The sequence below is a fragment of the Oryzias latipes genome, chromosome 22 (assembly GCF_053564925.1).
Source record: "Oryzias latipes strain Hd-rR chromosome 22, Olatipes_Hd-rR_3.1".
Taxonomy (NCBI): Eukaryota; Metazoa; Chordata; class Actinopteri; order Beloniformes; family Adrianichthyidae; genus Oryzias; species Oryzias latipes.
The window spans coordinates 4369807-4386650 of record NC_136258.1 but is presented as its reverse complement, the minus strand read 5'-3'; the positions used below and the strand labels follow the sequence as shown (position 1 = coordinate 4386650).

At 42.9% G+C, this 16844-nt stretch overlaps 1 protein-coding gene across 1 annotated transcript; it reads left to right on the top strand.

Moving 5' to 3' along the window:
- Nucleotides 1-6967: 6967 nt before the first annotated feature.
- wdr32 (WD repeat domain 32) lies at nt 6968-16589 on the top strand. The gene is made up of 7 exons (XM_023951738.2): nt 6968-7604; nt 11437-11550; nt 11654-11851; nt 11978-12180; nt 14136-14213; nt 14295-14440; nt 15256-16589. The coding sequence occupies exons 1-7, from the start codon at nt 7159-7161 to the stop codon at nt 15625-15627; spliced, it is 1557 nt and encodes a 518-aa protein (XP_023807506.1). The 5' UTR covers nt 6968-7158; the 3' UTR covers nt 15628-16589.
- The last annotated feature ends 255 nt before the right edge of the window (nt 16590-16844 follow it).

The following is a 16844-nucleotide window of genomic DNA, read 5'->3' as shown; positions in this document are numbered from 1 at the left end:
TGACTTTCAGTTGCTGTGTCACTGTTGTGAGTTTTTTCAACTACATCTTTAAATTTGCTGCTGATTCACCACAATTTGAATAAATACATACTCAGAAATTCAGTTTCAATTTTAAATTATTTTATATATGCCCTCCTTTGTGGAAAATGCCACAAGAACACGTTAAAAACACCAAAACCACAGTTTTGATTGGAGTGCGTCTTCAAAATCTATCCCCTGACAGACATGCAGTCAATGTAAAGACCTCAGAACTGGACTTATGTGGTCTAATCTTTTGGTACTTGAGAGAACCCAAGAAGCAGAGTTCTGAAAAAGCTGCAGTTTCCTGATAGATTTTTCTGGTTGACCTGTTACAGCAGTCACGTTATTTTTAAGATGATAGCAGGCTGATATTGTGACTGCCTTCATGGATTCATCATAATGTAGATCTGTATCCATCACTACACCCAAGGTGGTGTTTTTCCCCTTTGTTCAATTATTGCAGCCTTAAATGCCCTCTTAAACTTGATTCTACAATTTATTTTTAGCTAAAACTATCCATATAAAAAAGTGCAACATTTGCCACATTGCCCATGAAGACTTTCATTTATCCAGATGGTTGCAAGCATTAAAAGTTTATTTGAATTTTTTTTTATTTGAAGACATAATATGAAAACATTTTCAATTTAAAACATTAAATCACATAACCTTTTAAAACTTTTTTTCCTGTCAATTTTAATCTCTAACTGGCAGTTTGAACAAAAGACCAATTCTTAATTATAGAAAAAAAATTTAGGAGCTACTAAATCAAAATGAAACCACCTAGGTTTTGTGATATTTTGCTGTAAAATTGTGTTACTGACATACAACAAAACTGATCTCAGCCGATTGGTGCAATACCGCTGTTTGAACAGCAGGTGGCAGTAAGCAGCCGAGAAGGACAAATCCTGTTACACGAGACTGTGACCCACATTAATTGAGTAGAGTCCCGGCAAGATGGCGATGGGAGCAAACGTCCGGTAAGCGTCCTGCGCAACAAAACCTCGAAAACGTTACTTTAAGACGGAAGACTTATAAAACCGACTCTCCACTGGATGTCAAGATAAAATAAAGCAAGCTTTGAGCCAACTGAAGATCCTTAAAACGCCCAACAACTATACAAGCATGGCTAGTAAACCCAATGCTAAAGCTACAGCTAATGCTGCTAGAGCTAAAATGCTTTTTCCACATGATTACTGCACGCCTGAGGACATGGAAACAAATGCAAAGGGGACAAAAAACAGCGTGGCATCACCTTTGAAACCAGCAGCGCCACAAAAGAAGCCAAAACCAGATGAAACCTGCTCTCTCAGACCCGGAGAAGCCTCAAACGCCGCAATCTTGGCTGCAATTGAAAGCCTCAAAAGCATGATGACGGACTTTAAGTCGGAGCTGCAGCAAAACACTCTGACTATATCCGCTATCGCCAAAGCCGTGGAGTTTAACTCTGCTGAAATCAAAGAATGTAAAGACAGAAATAAAAAGTTGGAAGAAGAAGTGAAACGCCTGAAAGAGAAAAATGTGGAGTTGGAGCAGAGAACATCAGAGATGGAAAAGAAAACGTTGGAGTCAGAAAGATACAAGAGAAGATGGAACTTGAGACTGAATGGTGTTAAAGAAGAGAAAGGGGAAGACACTCGAGGAATTGTGGCAGATATCATCACAAAGATCGCACCACCCTGGACAGAGAAAGTGGACAACATTCTGGACACGGTACACCGGCTGGGCCCAACCGACGTCAACCGCCCTCGTCAAATCATCATTCAGTTTACAGGAAGGAGATACAGAGACGAGCTGTGGCGAATGACTAAACACCATCCAGTCTGTCGAGACCTCAACATCCGCTTTGCAGAAGACCTCATCAAAGAAGACAGAGAGGCAAGGAAAGCTGTGTGGCCCAAAGTTGAGCAGGCGAGAAAGAATGGTTGTAAGACAATGTTTCGAGGTCCTTATGCTTTCATTAATGGTCAGAGAGTCACACCATGACTTCAGTTAGTCTTGTGATTTATTTAGTTAAGATGGTTATTGTAAATTCAAGGTTTTGTTGCTTAAAAGTTTTTGTTCAGTAATACTTTCAGCCTTATTTAGGTCTGTTAAGTTTACCTTTTTGTTACATGTTGCACCTTAAAACAGGTATTTCTTTACTTTCTTTAAATGCCAGAGGTCTAAGAGATCTAACAAAGAGAAAAAGTTTTTTTTTGTTTTGTAAAGGGAAAAATGTTGATTTTGTTTTTTTACAAGAAACGCACTCTACAAATGAAGATAAATCATTTTGGTCTCAGCAATGGGGGGACAAGGTTTTTTTCAGCCATGGCAATTCCAGATCGGCAGGAGTCGCTGTACTTCTCAAAAACTTCCAAGGCAAAATTGTTTCCCATATAGCAGATGCACACGGTCACTGGCTGATCATCATAATAGATATTGATAATTTAAAATTCATCCTGGTTAACATATATGGCTACAATAACATCAAAGTGAATAAAAATTTATTGGAGCAAATTTCATTACAGTTGGACCAACTCAGATTAGCATATTCATCTAATAATATCATTGTGGGAGGGGACTTGAATCTAGTGCAAGATGACTGGATGGACAGATTTCCCTCTAATTTTGATTCTAATCACCCTAATGGAACATTTATCAATTTCTGCGACGGTCAAGGCTTAACTGACACATGGAGACACCTTAATCCAGGTATAATTCAGTTCACATGGTTCAATTCCAATTATAAGTTAAAATCAAGAATTGATCATTGGTTAATTTCAAATCACTTGTTATGTCACGAGGTTAAATGTAACATATCAGCAGCACCGCTAACAGACCATTGTAGCGTAATATTGTACATTAAACCCAAAAACAGTATAAAGTACTTGAATAAGTACTGGAAATTCAACTCCAGCCTTATTAAAAATATTGATTATTGCCAAGAAATTAAATCACTGATTTCAGAAATAGAGACATCTGAAGAACTTGATTCCCCAGTCAGAAAATGGGAATACCTTAAATACAGAATTCGTAAACTCTCAATTTCATTTAGTAAAAAGTTAAAATCAAATCTGGATAAAAAAGAGCTGGACATAATAAAACAGCTGAATGATCTTTGTTGTAAACCTAACCCGTCTGAGGATGATAGACAACAGATATTAAACCTACAATCTAAATTAGATGAGCTTTATACTCAGAGAGCCCGAGGAGCATACATCAGATCCAGAGCAAGATGGATAGAAGAAGGCGAAAAAAATTCAGCATATTTTTGCAGCCTGGAGAAAAGAAGGCAAAAAAGGAACAGCCTAAAGTCACTTCTAGTGAATGATATAGAAATTACTGATGAAAAGGCTATATCCTCAGAAATTTACAGATTTTATAGCCACCTTTACAGCTCTAAATTTTCAAGGACAGACTGTGACAACTTTATAAAAGAGATTACGCAACACATCCCCAAAATAGACGACAATTTTAAACAAACATGCGATAAACAACTTTTAATCTCTGAGCTTGATGCTGTCGTTAGTCGACTCTCTCTCAATAAATCTCCTGGTTCAGATGGGCTCACAGGCGACTTTTATAGACACTTTTGGGAAGATATCAGAAATTTACTGCATCAAGTCTTTTTGGAAATCTTTGAAACTTGCACACTTCCAACCACAATGAAACATGGGATTATAGTTTCTATCCCAAAACCTGACAAGGATCCTAGACTTATAGACAACAGAAGACCTATCACCTTAAGAAATTCAGACTACAAATTATTAACGTACATTTTCGCTTCTCGTCTCCAGACGGGACTTTCAGAACTTATTGCGGAAACACAATCTGGTTTTCTGAAGGGCCGTTCAATTCATAATAATATAAGACTGGTTATGGACATCATTGAATACCGACACCTTATAAAAGATAATGGATTTATTCTCTTTCTGGATTTTTACAAGGCCTTTGACTCAGTGGAGCATCCGTTTATAATGACAGCACTGGAAAATTTTGGTTTTGGTACTAAATTTAGAAACCTGATCTATGGTCTATATCAGAATATCAATAGCTGTGTTATCCTTCCTAATGGCACCACCCCAAGTTTCAAAGTCGATGTAGGAATCCCTCAAGGTTGTCCCATCTCTCCATATCTGTTCTTATTAGCCACTGAAATGTTGGCTATTTATATTAAGAATTGTAGTGAAATCAAAAAGTTAAATGTCTTGGGCACAGAGATCATTATTAGCCAGTTAGCAGACGACACAACACTGTTTTTAAAAGATGAGCATCAAATTAAAGCAGCTATTGAAAAAGTCAAACACTTTTCCAAAGCATCAGGGTTAAACTTAAACTTAAAGAAATGTGAACTGTTGGCTATTCATGACACACCCTTAAAAGAAATCAATCATATCCCCATTAAATCAGAAATTAAATACTTGGGCATCTATATCAACAAAGACCAAAAAATAAGCCAATCAAGGAATGTGGGTGAAAAACTTGATGAATGTCGGACGAGGTTGAATATGTGGCTCCAAAGAGACACATGGCTGCTGGGTCGGATCTATCTGACAAAGATGGAGGGTTTGTCTAGATGTATTTATCCCTCTTACTCTAATGCCATCCCAAACAAAATGATAAAATCCATCAACCAAATGACGTTTAACTTTATTTGGAGAAACAAGCCTCATTACATGAAAAAAAACTATATGGTCAAAGAATTTAAGGATGGGGGTCTCAAAGTTATTGATTTTGACTGTCTTAACGGAACCCTGAAAATAAACTGGTTGAAATCGTGGATCAAACACAACCAATCCTTCTGGTTTTGTATCCCAAATTATTTATTTAACAAATTAGGCGGGTTAAAGTTGATGCTTATTAGTGATTTTGACATTAATAAGCTCCCTATAGCATTATCAGAGTTCCACAAACAAATTCTACTATACTGGAAAATCTTGTATGTGCATAATTTCTCGCCACACTCAAATATCATTTGGAACAACAGATACATCCTCCACAGAAACAAATCTTTGTTTTGTGCTGAATGGTTTGACAGAGGTGTCTGGTCGGTGTCTGATCTGATGGATACGGAGGGAAATTTATTAGATTATGAGCAATTTTGTTTAAGACATAACTTTAATCCTCCTATTTCAGAATTTTTAAAAGTACGCAATTCTCTTCCTCGAGAATTTGTATTTCTAACAAGGAACACAATGACACATTTAAGGATAAAACCACAGTTAGCCACATTGTCAATTGAAGGATGCCCTCTAATGGACAGAAAATGTAATAACTCATTTATCAGAAATTGGTTCATTGAAAGGTTTTTTCCTGGTCGACAAAACAAAAATAATATACTGCAGAAATTTGAACAAAATGTTGTTATTAAATTAAGAACCGATTTCATGAAACTTCCTATTCCCCCAAAAGTTAAAGAAACACACTTCAAAATTATGAATGATATCTATCCTTCCAAAGAATTACTTAGATTACGTTTCAACATTGATGACAACAGCTGTTCCTTCTGCAGAACTGCTGTTGAAGACATCGACCACATATTTTTCCTGTGTGATGTTGTACAAGTGTTTTGGTTGGATGTTTACAAATGGTTAAGACATAAATTTCCATTCATCATGGACTTCTTTTCCAAAGAAGTAATAATCTTTGGCCTGTCACTACACAACAATGTAAATAATGTATGTATCAATACTGTGTTATGTTTAGCCAAGTTTTTTATACACAAAAATAGGTTACAGAAATGCCACCCCAGCTTTAGCTTCTTTAATAATGAGGTCAATTTATACTTAAAATCCATAAAGTTAATCGACTCACCTAAAGCCATAACAATTTATGACACCCTGAGTGATATTCCTGATGTCTAAGACAGTTTATTTATATTTTGTATCCCCCTGCTTTTTGCAACACTATCTAACTCTGAAATTGTTGTTTTCTTATGTTATTCTTTTCCCTGATTTCTCTATGATTATGAATATAAATAGGTTTATGTTTGCATACTGATAAGAATTTTTCTTCTTTTCGCTTCCTTTCCAATTATAGTATTCTCTTTAGTATTCGCCATATTTTGTAATTTTTATGTTGTTGGTATTGTTTTGTATTGTGTTCTATAAATAAAAAAAAAAAAAAAAAAAAAAAAAACATTAATTGAGTAAGCCAGCATTCCACCATGTTGTGCAGTTCTGCAGGCTGCAGCCAGGGGTAGTTGCCAGGGGAAGTTGCATTAATTTGACTGGAAATCCTGAAATTCCTCCTTAATTTTTTTTTCTATCAAGCTTTGTAATTTAATTTTTATTATTGACAAACGACACGTGATAATATTACTGAATTAAATTAATTTGTGTCAAATCGTTTGTCCATAAATGAAAATAAATTAATAAGAGCAATTTCTGTCTGTTTTTGTTCATTGGATATGAAAAGAAACCAATTAATAGTTCAAAAGACCACAAAAGCCCGAAACCTGTTTAAATATACCACCAATATTTCTCTAGGAATATAACATTTTTCGGAACTTCACTTAGTGGTCAGTGGTTTGTTCAAACAGAAACATTTTGGTTTTGTTCACTGTCTTGGTTCGCTTTTAAATAAAGTTTTAAGTAAACAACAAACGCGGAAGCGGAAACCAGTGCGAGTTATTTATTTATTTCTTTGTCTGAAAAACAAAGTGCAGTTAAGACAGCCAGACAATTTATTTTAAAATATAAACAGCTCAATAGTTTTTAAATATGTTGAGAATGTTATGCACTGGTATAAAAAAAAGTAGACAAATCTTTTTGTTCTTTTCTTCTTTTAATCCTCATGCAATAGTGTTCGAAATTACAAGCACATTTTCCTTTTCCTGACGGATTTACTCAGACTGGTAACAACATCTTGAAGGTTTTGAGTTTGTAAACACTGTGAACTGTTTTTTCTCCCCCGATGTTTTGCCAACACTTGTCCTTTATTTTGAAGGGCCGTTTTTTTGTGTGTTCCGGTCACAATCGCTAGGCTCGTGCCCGGCGCAGCGGGAGTCTGTGAAACCGGACCTTTAGACAGCGGTTCCGATCCAGATGAAACCGTCTGTCCGAGCAGCCTGAGGGCGCGGAGGCGGATCCATGTTCGGTGGGTGACTGGGCTCGGTTCGTTTCTCGCCGTTGACTCAAGGTAGCAGCGGCCGCCACAATGAGCTCGGAGCCCGGCGGAGAGGACGCCGGCGCGCCGCAGGACAGGCCCGGGAACAGCTCCAACAAAGACGAAGACCCGCGCGTCGACGCCCCGCACGAGGAGCGTGACATTGCCAGCAGCGTTTGTCCCCCCGCGAGGCGCAGCAGCGAAGAGCGTCCGGGGCGCACAGGCAGGTCTCCGGGGCTCGGGGAGCGGGAGGCACGCGGCACGCCTTCGGCCCCGTCGCAGACAGCGAGCGGCCCGAGCGCGGGTTCGAGTGGCGGCAGCCTGTTTTCCTGGCTGCAGAGAAGGAGTGCCAGGCGGGGGCTCTTTGTGGACCCCGCCAGGGACAATTTCAGGACAATGACCAGCCTATACTGCTCCATGAATCCGGCAGCTGAGTCTGTTAACCTGAGTACCCAGACCCACGGAGCCGTGTTCAACCTGGAGTACTCCCCGGACGGGTAAGACCAGAACCAGCTAGCTGCCGTTTCAGGCCCGGGGGAGCCTTTAAACTGTTTTCTTACAGGTTTACGTGCCTCATATTTCACGGCTGTTTGTGTGAAGTGCAGGTACTTGTCTCTGAGCTCGAATACTAACAGGTCATGTTGAGTCGACGCGCAGGCGCGCGCAGCCAGAGGTCAGCTGATCAGGAGGTAAATCCTGCAACCAAAGCAGGTCAGGCTGAGCAGTCTGGGTCATCTTTGTTTGCGGGAGGGGCCGTGGCTACCTGTCTGTCCGCGCGCGCGGGGGCTGCTGTTGTACTGAACACCTGGAGGGGGCTGCTTGCATGCATATGTCATCATGGCGCCCATTGTTTTTTCTTTCTTGAAGTCCCTCTCCATGTTTTGATTGATTTTCACATTGTTCCCAGTGGTATTTTCATTATGATGATGCCCTATTTAGCCTAAAGTAAAAAAAAACGTTTAGAAAAAGACAATTTCTGCACAGCAGGAGTTGTTCGTTAGAAAGTCACGTCCGGGTTGTGGGCGGGGCTGCTGATGCGGAGTAACCCCGCCCCCTTTTTCTCCACTTTACTTAGAGCTGGCTTTTTCCACGGCTACGTTCACACCACTTCTAACTTCTAGTTGGAACCGTAAGTAAGCTATTTTTATGGGTGAAGTCACACTCCGTCCAGTTCTTATAGACGGTCAACGGTTGACACGCTCTCCCTCTAGCTTACAGCCCCTCACAGCCCCAACCTAACATTAGCCGTGCAACAAAAATGGCGAGCAACTATCCAGCCGTACAGTTTTGATCCAAACCCAGCCCAGACGGGGAAAACAACGACGTATTAGCATCTATTTATATATCAGAATAGAGTGGAGTCAGGAGTATGTGGCCCGCCCAGCGTATTTGTGACATCACAGGGGTTGACATAGCCCAGAAATTTGCACTGGCCCACAGGGCCAGTAGTTTTTGAAAGTTACTGGCCCTGCCTGAAAGTTACTGGCCCGACACTGCGCACAGCGGGACCCGCCGCTCTTCTTGCAACTTTAGGGGGGTCCGGGGGCATGCCCCCCCGGAAAATTTTAATATGGTGCAACTTGGTGCATTCTGGTGACATCTAGCACTAATTTTACACTTTTCAATGACTGAAAATAGAGCATATCAAACTTAAATCTGCTCTAGTCTGTTTCAGATGTTTTGAAGAGAGCACTGCAGTGTAGTAAGTAACACTAGTTCAGAAGTTTTCATGCTGCTTCTAATCACTGCTATTTCACATTTATTCGTAATCAATAGTTAAGAAGTTTTATTTACTTTTCTGCTCTGACTGCCTTAAGGTTCTGCTTTTTGTTACTGTTGCAAAGTTACATTTACTTTTTAGTTACTTTAGTTACTTAATTAAATTAAATAATTGAAAAACTAAATAAAAATAAATGACTGAGATTAGGCCTGCACAATATACCGCAAATTTATCGTTATCGCAAAATCCAGCTCTGCAATATGCATATCGCAAAAGACGGCAAATATCGCAATTAATCATAAACCTTAACTGTGTTAAAACAATCTAATGGCAGCTTGAACCATTTAACGAATCAAATAAATCCCTTAATGCATTTGACTAATCGGATGGACGCCTTCAGATTGTTGACCAATCAGATGGAGCCCTATTATGTTAAATGTTTGTCACCTATGTCAACGTGGGTCATTTGGAGTATAATTTTTAAACTGTTGCAATGAAATGGGAATGGTTATTTGGTTATTTTGCTATTTGTTTATGTACCGTAAATTATATCGTTATCGCAATTTTAATCTCTGATATCTCATATCGCGAGTTATTCCTCATATCGTGCAGGTCTAACTGAGATCATTCAGCTAACTAGAAATACTTACTGCTTACAGTGTTGTAAAGAAAAACAAAATTAAGTAGTTTAACATTCTACTGCATTTGAGTCTGAGATTCAGGTATTTTGAGTTGCCTTTGATTCTTTGACATTCAGCTTAAAGCTTAGTGCATACAGTTTCATCGTCAATGCATTCATTAAATATCTTGCTGTCCATACTACTAATTATACCCACTACTCCATCCAACATATTCCTATCTATTCCTGCCATGTCTTCCACATCTCTGACATGCTTCAGTCTCTCTTCAGTGACGGTGTCGGATTTATAATCAAATGTAATAATAACCCACTGGCTTGTTCCTTCGTTGTTGCTGTTTAACATTGTTTTGTATTGAATTGTTACATTCAATAAAGTTTGAAAAAAAAAGTAGTGAGCGCGTGCCGCGTGGTGCTCGGCAGTGACAGCAGCGCGCGCAGGCGGGAGAGAAGGAGAAGTGATCAAAGGTTTCCCATAGAAACCCTTGAAGTCTGAACACAGGACTAGCAGAAAAAGTAAATTATGAAGACGAGGTAAATCTACACGTTTTCGCAAAATATACTTTATTGAAAAAGGTGAAAAATATATTATCCGTTAGATATTTTTGTGGCCCGAGCGGACAAGTGAAAAATAAAGTCTTGTGGTCCGCACTGCTCGAAAAACAGGACCGGGCCAGCGGACAAATGGCTATGTCGAGCCCTGCATCACAAGTTCAATCTCTTTCAAACGCCGTTTTCTGTCTTCTCCTGATTCCCAACAATTTGACTATAGAGAAACTCAGAAACAGATGTTCAGGCAGAATTTTCTGCATCCATCATGAGACAAATGTCATGAAAACCGTGTTAAACACAGAATTTTCATTGGAGTGGGTACTTAAGCAGTCTTTAGTCAACAATAAATCTGCACTTTATGCGTTTTTATTTACATCCAACTGACTTCAAACGTTGGTCGCTGTCTTGACTGACCTGAATGCGGATTCTTCTGGTTTCTGGGTTACAACAGCTGTAGAGAAGTTTCCCTCAGTCTGTTTCAGTTTTTCATTTGTTTTTTTCTTATCAGTGTAACTTTACTTAAAACAAATGACAAGCAGAGTTTCAGATCAAGCTGCTCTGCAGACTAAAAACATGAAAGCTAAACTCCACCAGAACTGGACCGACTGACCTCTCCCCACTGGCGCTCTAAACAGGAAGTACCCGCTGGTTCCAAGAAGACACCATCCCATAGACGTCTATAGAGAACATTCTATTGTAATTTAACATACATTTATTGAACTTATTGTCAGAATAAACATTCTTGCTCTGATGCTGTTTTTAACATGTTTTTAGTAGTCCTCATTTTTTCATAATATTTTAAGTTATTCAAGTGATAAACCGACCAATCGGTGGTCTCGAAAGTCACATAGAACAATCAAGACATTTGATTGACAGATTTAATGGACTGTAGTGGTAGGGGTGTGGTCTTTCAAACAGGCTCACTCCTGATTGGTGAGGGTGGTTGCCATGGTAATACTGACTTGAACCAATCGCTGCCTGTAGACGACGTCTGGTTCCAGTACGGCGGCATCCGTGTCATGAAACTAGGGTGGGGGGTTTTGAGGAGGATTCTGTGCTGGAGGGGGAGATCATCAGGCCTGCTTTGGGTTATGGCTGCTCCTGGTTGTAGACATTTGCGATGTGGAAGCTGATCCTGGTCAGCTGTAATCCCCAGGTATTTTCTCTGAAGAGCTTGATGTCTGTTGCCTTCAGAGATGTTGGGTCCTTGGGGTTAGTCATGCCCACCCCCCCTGGAAAGTTGCAGACCTCCACGTTGAAGAGTCCCCCTGTTCTGAGAACTGTTTGCTCTGATCTGTTGGGTGAAGACTGGCATCTGCGTAAGAGTGGAAGTTCCTGCTTCAGACTCTGACGATGCTGGAGGGGGCGTGTTTCCTCTGCCCCCTCCGTGTTGATGCAGTGTCTGCTTTTGCTCCCCCAGCTCTGTGCTTACGGTGGCCTGCGAGCAGACAGAGGTGCTGCTGTTCGACCCCATCTCATCGCGGCACATCAAAACGCTGGCGGAGGCCCACGAGGACTGCGTCAACAACATCAGGTACTTGAAGCGGCTTGTTGAAACCGCCTCCTCCGTTTGTCTGACTCGGCTATGGATTCAGCTGTCTGGCTGTCTAGATGTTGGCTAACATGCGTTTCTGAAGGTTCCTGGACAATCGTTTGTTTGCCACCTGCTCTGACGACACCACCATCGCGCTGTGGGACCTGCGGAAGCTGAACTCCAAGGTGTGCTCGCTGCACGGACACGCGAGCTGGGTGAAGAACATCGAGTACGACACTAACACGCGCCTGCTGGTCACCTCTGGCTTCGATGGCAACGTCATCACGTGGGACACCAACAGGTAGGTCCCGTGTTTTCAGGTCTTTATGCAGCAGACATCCCATTGAGCAAACACAGAAGCTGTTTTGGGCCAGACTTCCGACCAAAAAGGACGTTTGACTCAGACCACCATCCCCCTCCTCTGCAGGTTCACAGAGGACGGCTGCCCCCATAAAAAGTTCTTCCACACTCGCTACCTGATGAGGATGCGCCTGACGCCTGACTGCTCCAAGATGCTCATCTCCACGTCCTCAGGGTACCTGCTGATCCTCCATGATCTGGACCTCACGCAGTCCCTAGAGGTGGGCAGCTACCGCATGCTGCGTGCTCGACGAACCCCCCTCACCTCAGGTTGGTACGCTCTGTTTAGCTAGAAAAAACCTTCAGATTAGATTTTTTTTTTATACTTTTATGTAAATGCATGACCATGTCAATCATGTCAATCATCAATGTCACATCAGCGATTGGAGACTTTTCTGCAGAAAAGTCATTGTTTTTTCCTGTCGAGCACGCTGAACCTGAACGCCTCAGATTCTGGAGGAGGCGGCTATTTGTTGATGATTTGGGTTTGGGGGGGGGCTTTGTTTTCCTTGTGCTGCATTATCGCTGCGAAGGGAATTCAGGCGTCAAATTTTCTGCTGGGCATCTCGCTCACAAAGCATAGAACATACGGCTGATGTTTAGAGATCAGGTTGATTTATTTTGAAGAGCTCCACAAAAGCATCGGTAATCACATCTCCATGTCTGGGTTCATCACATCATTCAGAGACCCTTCCAGTCTGCTGAGCTTAACCCTTGTGCTATCCTAGGCACTTTAACATTGGGAGTTGGGTCATCTAGACCCACTAGACAGTGCTCTGAACCTTTTTTCTTCAATGATTTGTGATCTTCACTGGTGTCCATGGATTACATGAAATCTTTCCACCATCTATCCACCTTTGTCATGGTAGGGAGAACATGTCAATGTGAGGGGGGGTCATCTAAGATAGCACAAGGGTTATCCATTCACTGCAGGAGCTACGTCTGAACGACGGCTTCAGCAGTACTTCCGTCTCTCCGTGACCCACTTTTCGGACTGTCTCATATTAGCCCAAGGAGAGAAAAATAAAAATAATAATATTAGAGGATCTTTTTTTATTATTGTTTTCATACAAATAAGAAAAAAATATGTAATATGTCACGGAGCAAAGCTAAGTTTCTGATTGACCTGACGAGTCTTCCTCGCCAAAGTTCAGATATTAGAGCTCTGAAAACCTCAGGCCACAACACCCACAATGCGCTGTTGGTAGAAGGATGCTCAAACGCCCCACAGGACCTCAGACTGCGTCTGCATTGACTTGACGTTGTAACCGGATGCCCTCGAGGCGTGAACGGCGTTTGGTGTGAACGCAGCTTTAAAGTACAAGTGATTGACTCTTAGATGGAAGCGACTCGGTGATCTAATCTACAAAACTGGTAACTACAATCCTGGATTTGGATTTCTACCTTTAGGAAGAGAGATTAGATGAGTTTAAGACCCACTCTGATGAAATTATGTTAACATGTTCTTGTTATCAATTTTTTCATGATGGAGGACACAAATATATCAAAGTTAAGATTAAAATAGCATTTCTGAGTTTTTCTTTATTCAAATCTTGTGGATCAGGAGCAGACAAAAAAAAGCCTTTTGAAAAAGATTACGTTTGTTTTATAGAAAATAAACTGGGCCATTCACAAGCTTCCTGCTCTGCTACTTTTTTTTTTTTTTTAGGTCCATGTCCGTCTTTGTTTCCTCGTCTGAGCTGGAATCTGGTTCAGAACTGTTTGTCTGGATAGTTCCAATATGGCTCCCTTTTTTGTTGCACTGTTAATTTTAGTTTGGGGATGTGAGAGGCTGTAAGCTATCAGGAGAGGATGTAAACAGAAAGCTCTCGACAATGGGGAGGGGAAGGAGGGCGGGGCCACAACTGAGAGGTGAATTTCTGGTAAATTCCTGCAGCCCTGCAGAAAAACAGCCCAATCATAGTTAAAAGACCACTGGCAAACGCTTTTACAAAACATTAAAGGTAATTGGAGGGGGACTTTAAGCTGTATGAAAAGCAAAGGTGATCAGAGCCCCGCCCCCACCCCACTTCTATCACCAACAAACGCTCTGCAGCCTCTTTTTGCAAACATCTGAGCTCGTTTCTGTTTTATTTCTCCTCAATCAGATCTGCAGTAAACTTTTTTTCATTCCACGTTCTTAGATTCTCTCATGAAATGATGTCTCATCATAAATTCTCTGCTGCTTGGGAACCATGACCCCCCTTTAATTTGTGGTTTTGCAGACGGAGGGACATCGGCCGCCAGGTCAGCCGCTCCACGCCAGGGAAACGACTCGAGCAAGATTCACCCTCACCGAGAAGGTCACCCAGCGTCCTCCTGAAATGCAGTGACCGGTGGCTCCTGAGGGGGGTGTTCACCTGCTCTGCTCTTCTTCCTCGCAGGCCTTTCTCCCAGGAACAGCCTGGAGGTTCTAACTCCAGAAATCCCTGGAGAAAGGGACCGAGGGAACTGCATCACTTCCCTGCAGCTGCATCCTAAAGGCTGGGCCACGCTCATCCGCTGCTCCAGCAACATGGATGACCAGGAGGTGAGAAACCAGCTCATTTCTGCTTTTATTGTTTGATGATTTTATTTACATTTGATTTAATGTTCAGCACTTTGGTTGCTCCTGCTTTTGAAGCTGCTATACAAATAATGCAATTGATTGATTCCTAAAAGCAGAGCAGCCTGTTAGCTGCTGTTTCGGAGCGGCTGTCAATCATAAGCAGAAATTCCTGCTGCAGCACCGAAGACTCCCGTCAGAGCCGCTGCTAGAACTACACAAACTGCTCAAAAGATGTAACCGAGGAGCCCTTCTCTCTGTTTGGATTTTCACGTCTGCATTTGAAGCCACTGACATGCATCTGTTGCAGTGCTGGACCAACTGTTGGTCCCTAAGGTCCATGTTTGGAACCACAGATGGGCTGCAAAAATACTCAAAAACACGACCCATCAGCTTCCCTTCAGCCAGTGTTCAGCTACAGCATCTTAGCAGGAAGTGATGTCGCTGAACCCAGATCCTCATTCAGTGGGACAATGTAGAGCAGATAGCCTGCTAGTGATCATTTGGTGAACTGACCCAGCCGCAGTTACATTTGTTTTTAGAAGATGATTCAATCTGGAAGTCAAACACTTGTGGCCTGCAGCTCTTGTGTCTTCTTTTCTTATTTTTTGGCCGGGAAAGTTCAGGCTGATGAACCAGAAACACTGGAGTTGGTTTGAGGGGTTTACTTCCTGTTGGGCCTTAAAAAATAAAAGCCATCAATGGCAGCAGACATGGTGGTGGGAGAGTCATGGTAATCATAAGCTTTAGATTATGGGGGGGGTTGCTCCACTGTGGTGACTCTCCTCTTTTCCCTGCAGTGGACCTGTGTGTACGAGTTCCAGGAGGGAGCCCCCACCCGGCCGCTGGTTTCCCCCCGTTGCTCCCTCCGCCTCACCCACTACATAGAGGAGGCCAACGTGGGGCGGGGCTACATCAAAGAGCTGTGCTTCAGTCCGGACGGGCGGCTCATCTGCTCGCCCTACGGCTACGGCGTGCGCCTGCTGGCCTTCGACGAGCGCTGCAGCGAGCTGGCCGACTGCCTGCCCGTGCAGACCAGCTGCCTCAGGGAGGTCCGCTCCATCTACTCGCACAGCGACGTGGTGCTCACCACCAAGTTCTCCCCGACGCACTGCCAGCTGGCCTCGGGCTGCCTGAGCGGACGCGTGGCCCTCTACCAGCCAAAGTTTTAGGAGGCGGAGCTCTGCAGGCCCGGACTGTGGTTCTGTCAGTCACGCCTTCCGAAAAGACGTCAGACTGGATCCGTTCTGTGTGCAGGCCGCCATAGCCTTCATCAGCATCACCTGTCTGCAGAACCACAAACTCCAGGAAAGGGATGCGAGCGCCGTCCTGCGTTTTTCTCCGAGGGTCGCTGGAGGAAACGGAAGACGATGCCGGTTCTGACGGGCTGCACAGTCCTCTGCACAGGTGCTGCTCAGACTGAATCTCAGCTCCGCCCACTTTCACAGCTGCAGCAGTGACAGGAGTTCACCTGTTTGCCGCTATACTGCATTCAGGAGCTCTCCCCCACCACGGTTCCTGAACGCACCGTGTTAGAACCGGGGACATTTTTAAAGCGGGAGAGTTCGGAGGCGCAGGAAGTGACTGCATCAGATCTGTACAGGTTGGCAGGAGGTGTCATAACCACGTGTCTCCGGTGGAGCACAGACTGCTGCGGTTCTGTCTGATGCCAAACCTGCTTACACTCCTACGCTAAAGTGGACTTCCGCTTCTTTGGAAAAACTTTGGGAAGCATGCTTTAAAGTGTGTGTGGGGGGTGGGGGGTGGGGTCTTCTGCACTGATGGAGACTACAGGTTCAAAGCTAACTTTCCTGGAGGCCGGAGGCTGTCAGCCATGATTTTGTAGTTCCCATGATGCACCTGGAGCTGGCATGTCCTGTTTTTTGTTGCATCAGCATCTGCGTTTTAAACAGTCATTAAAGGAAGCTGCTGCTTTTTTCATTGATCTCACAGTTAGAGGAGGGGGGGGGTCTGTAATGTTCATCATCATGCTTTTATTTTTGTGGTGCTGTTTTTTATATGTTCTCTGTGGGTGTAATGAGTGCTGCTGTGTTTTGGTGTGTGCACTGATGAGGACCCCCCAGCAGGGGGGACTCCTCCCCATCACAGGAATAAATGCTCAGCTTCTTTTTGATTGACAGGCTGATGTTTGATGCTACTGCAGCTGCTGCAGACAAACTCAACCCTGGAGTTCTGCTTTAAAGGCCAGCTTATGATCTATTTTCAATCCGTCATCCATCTGCTTACATGCCCCCCCCCCCCCCCCCCCCCCCCCCCCTCTAGCTCACAACCCCCACCTCCCCAACCTCACATTACCGGTGCAACACAGATAAAGAGCAATATTGGAGCGGTCCAGCCGTACAGTTTTCGGCCAGACGTTCATGGATCT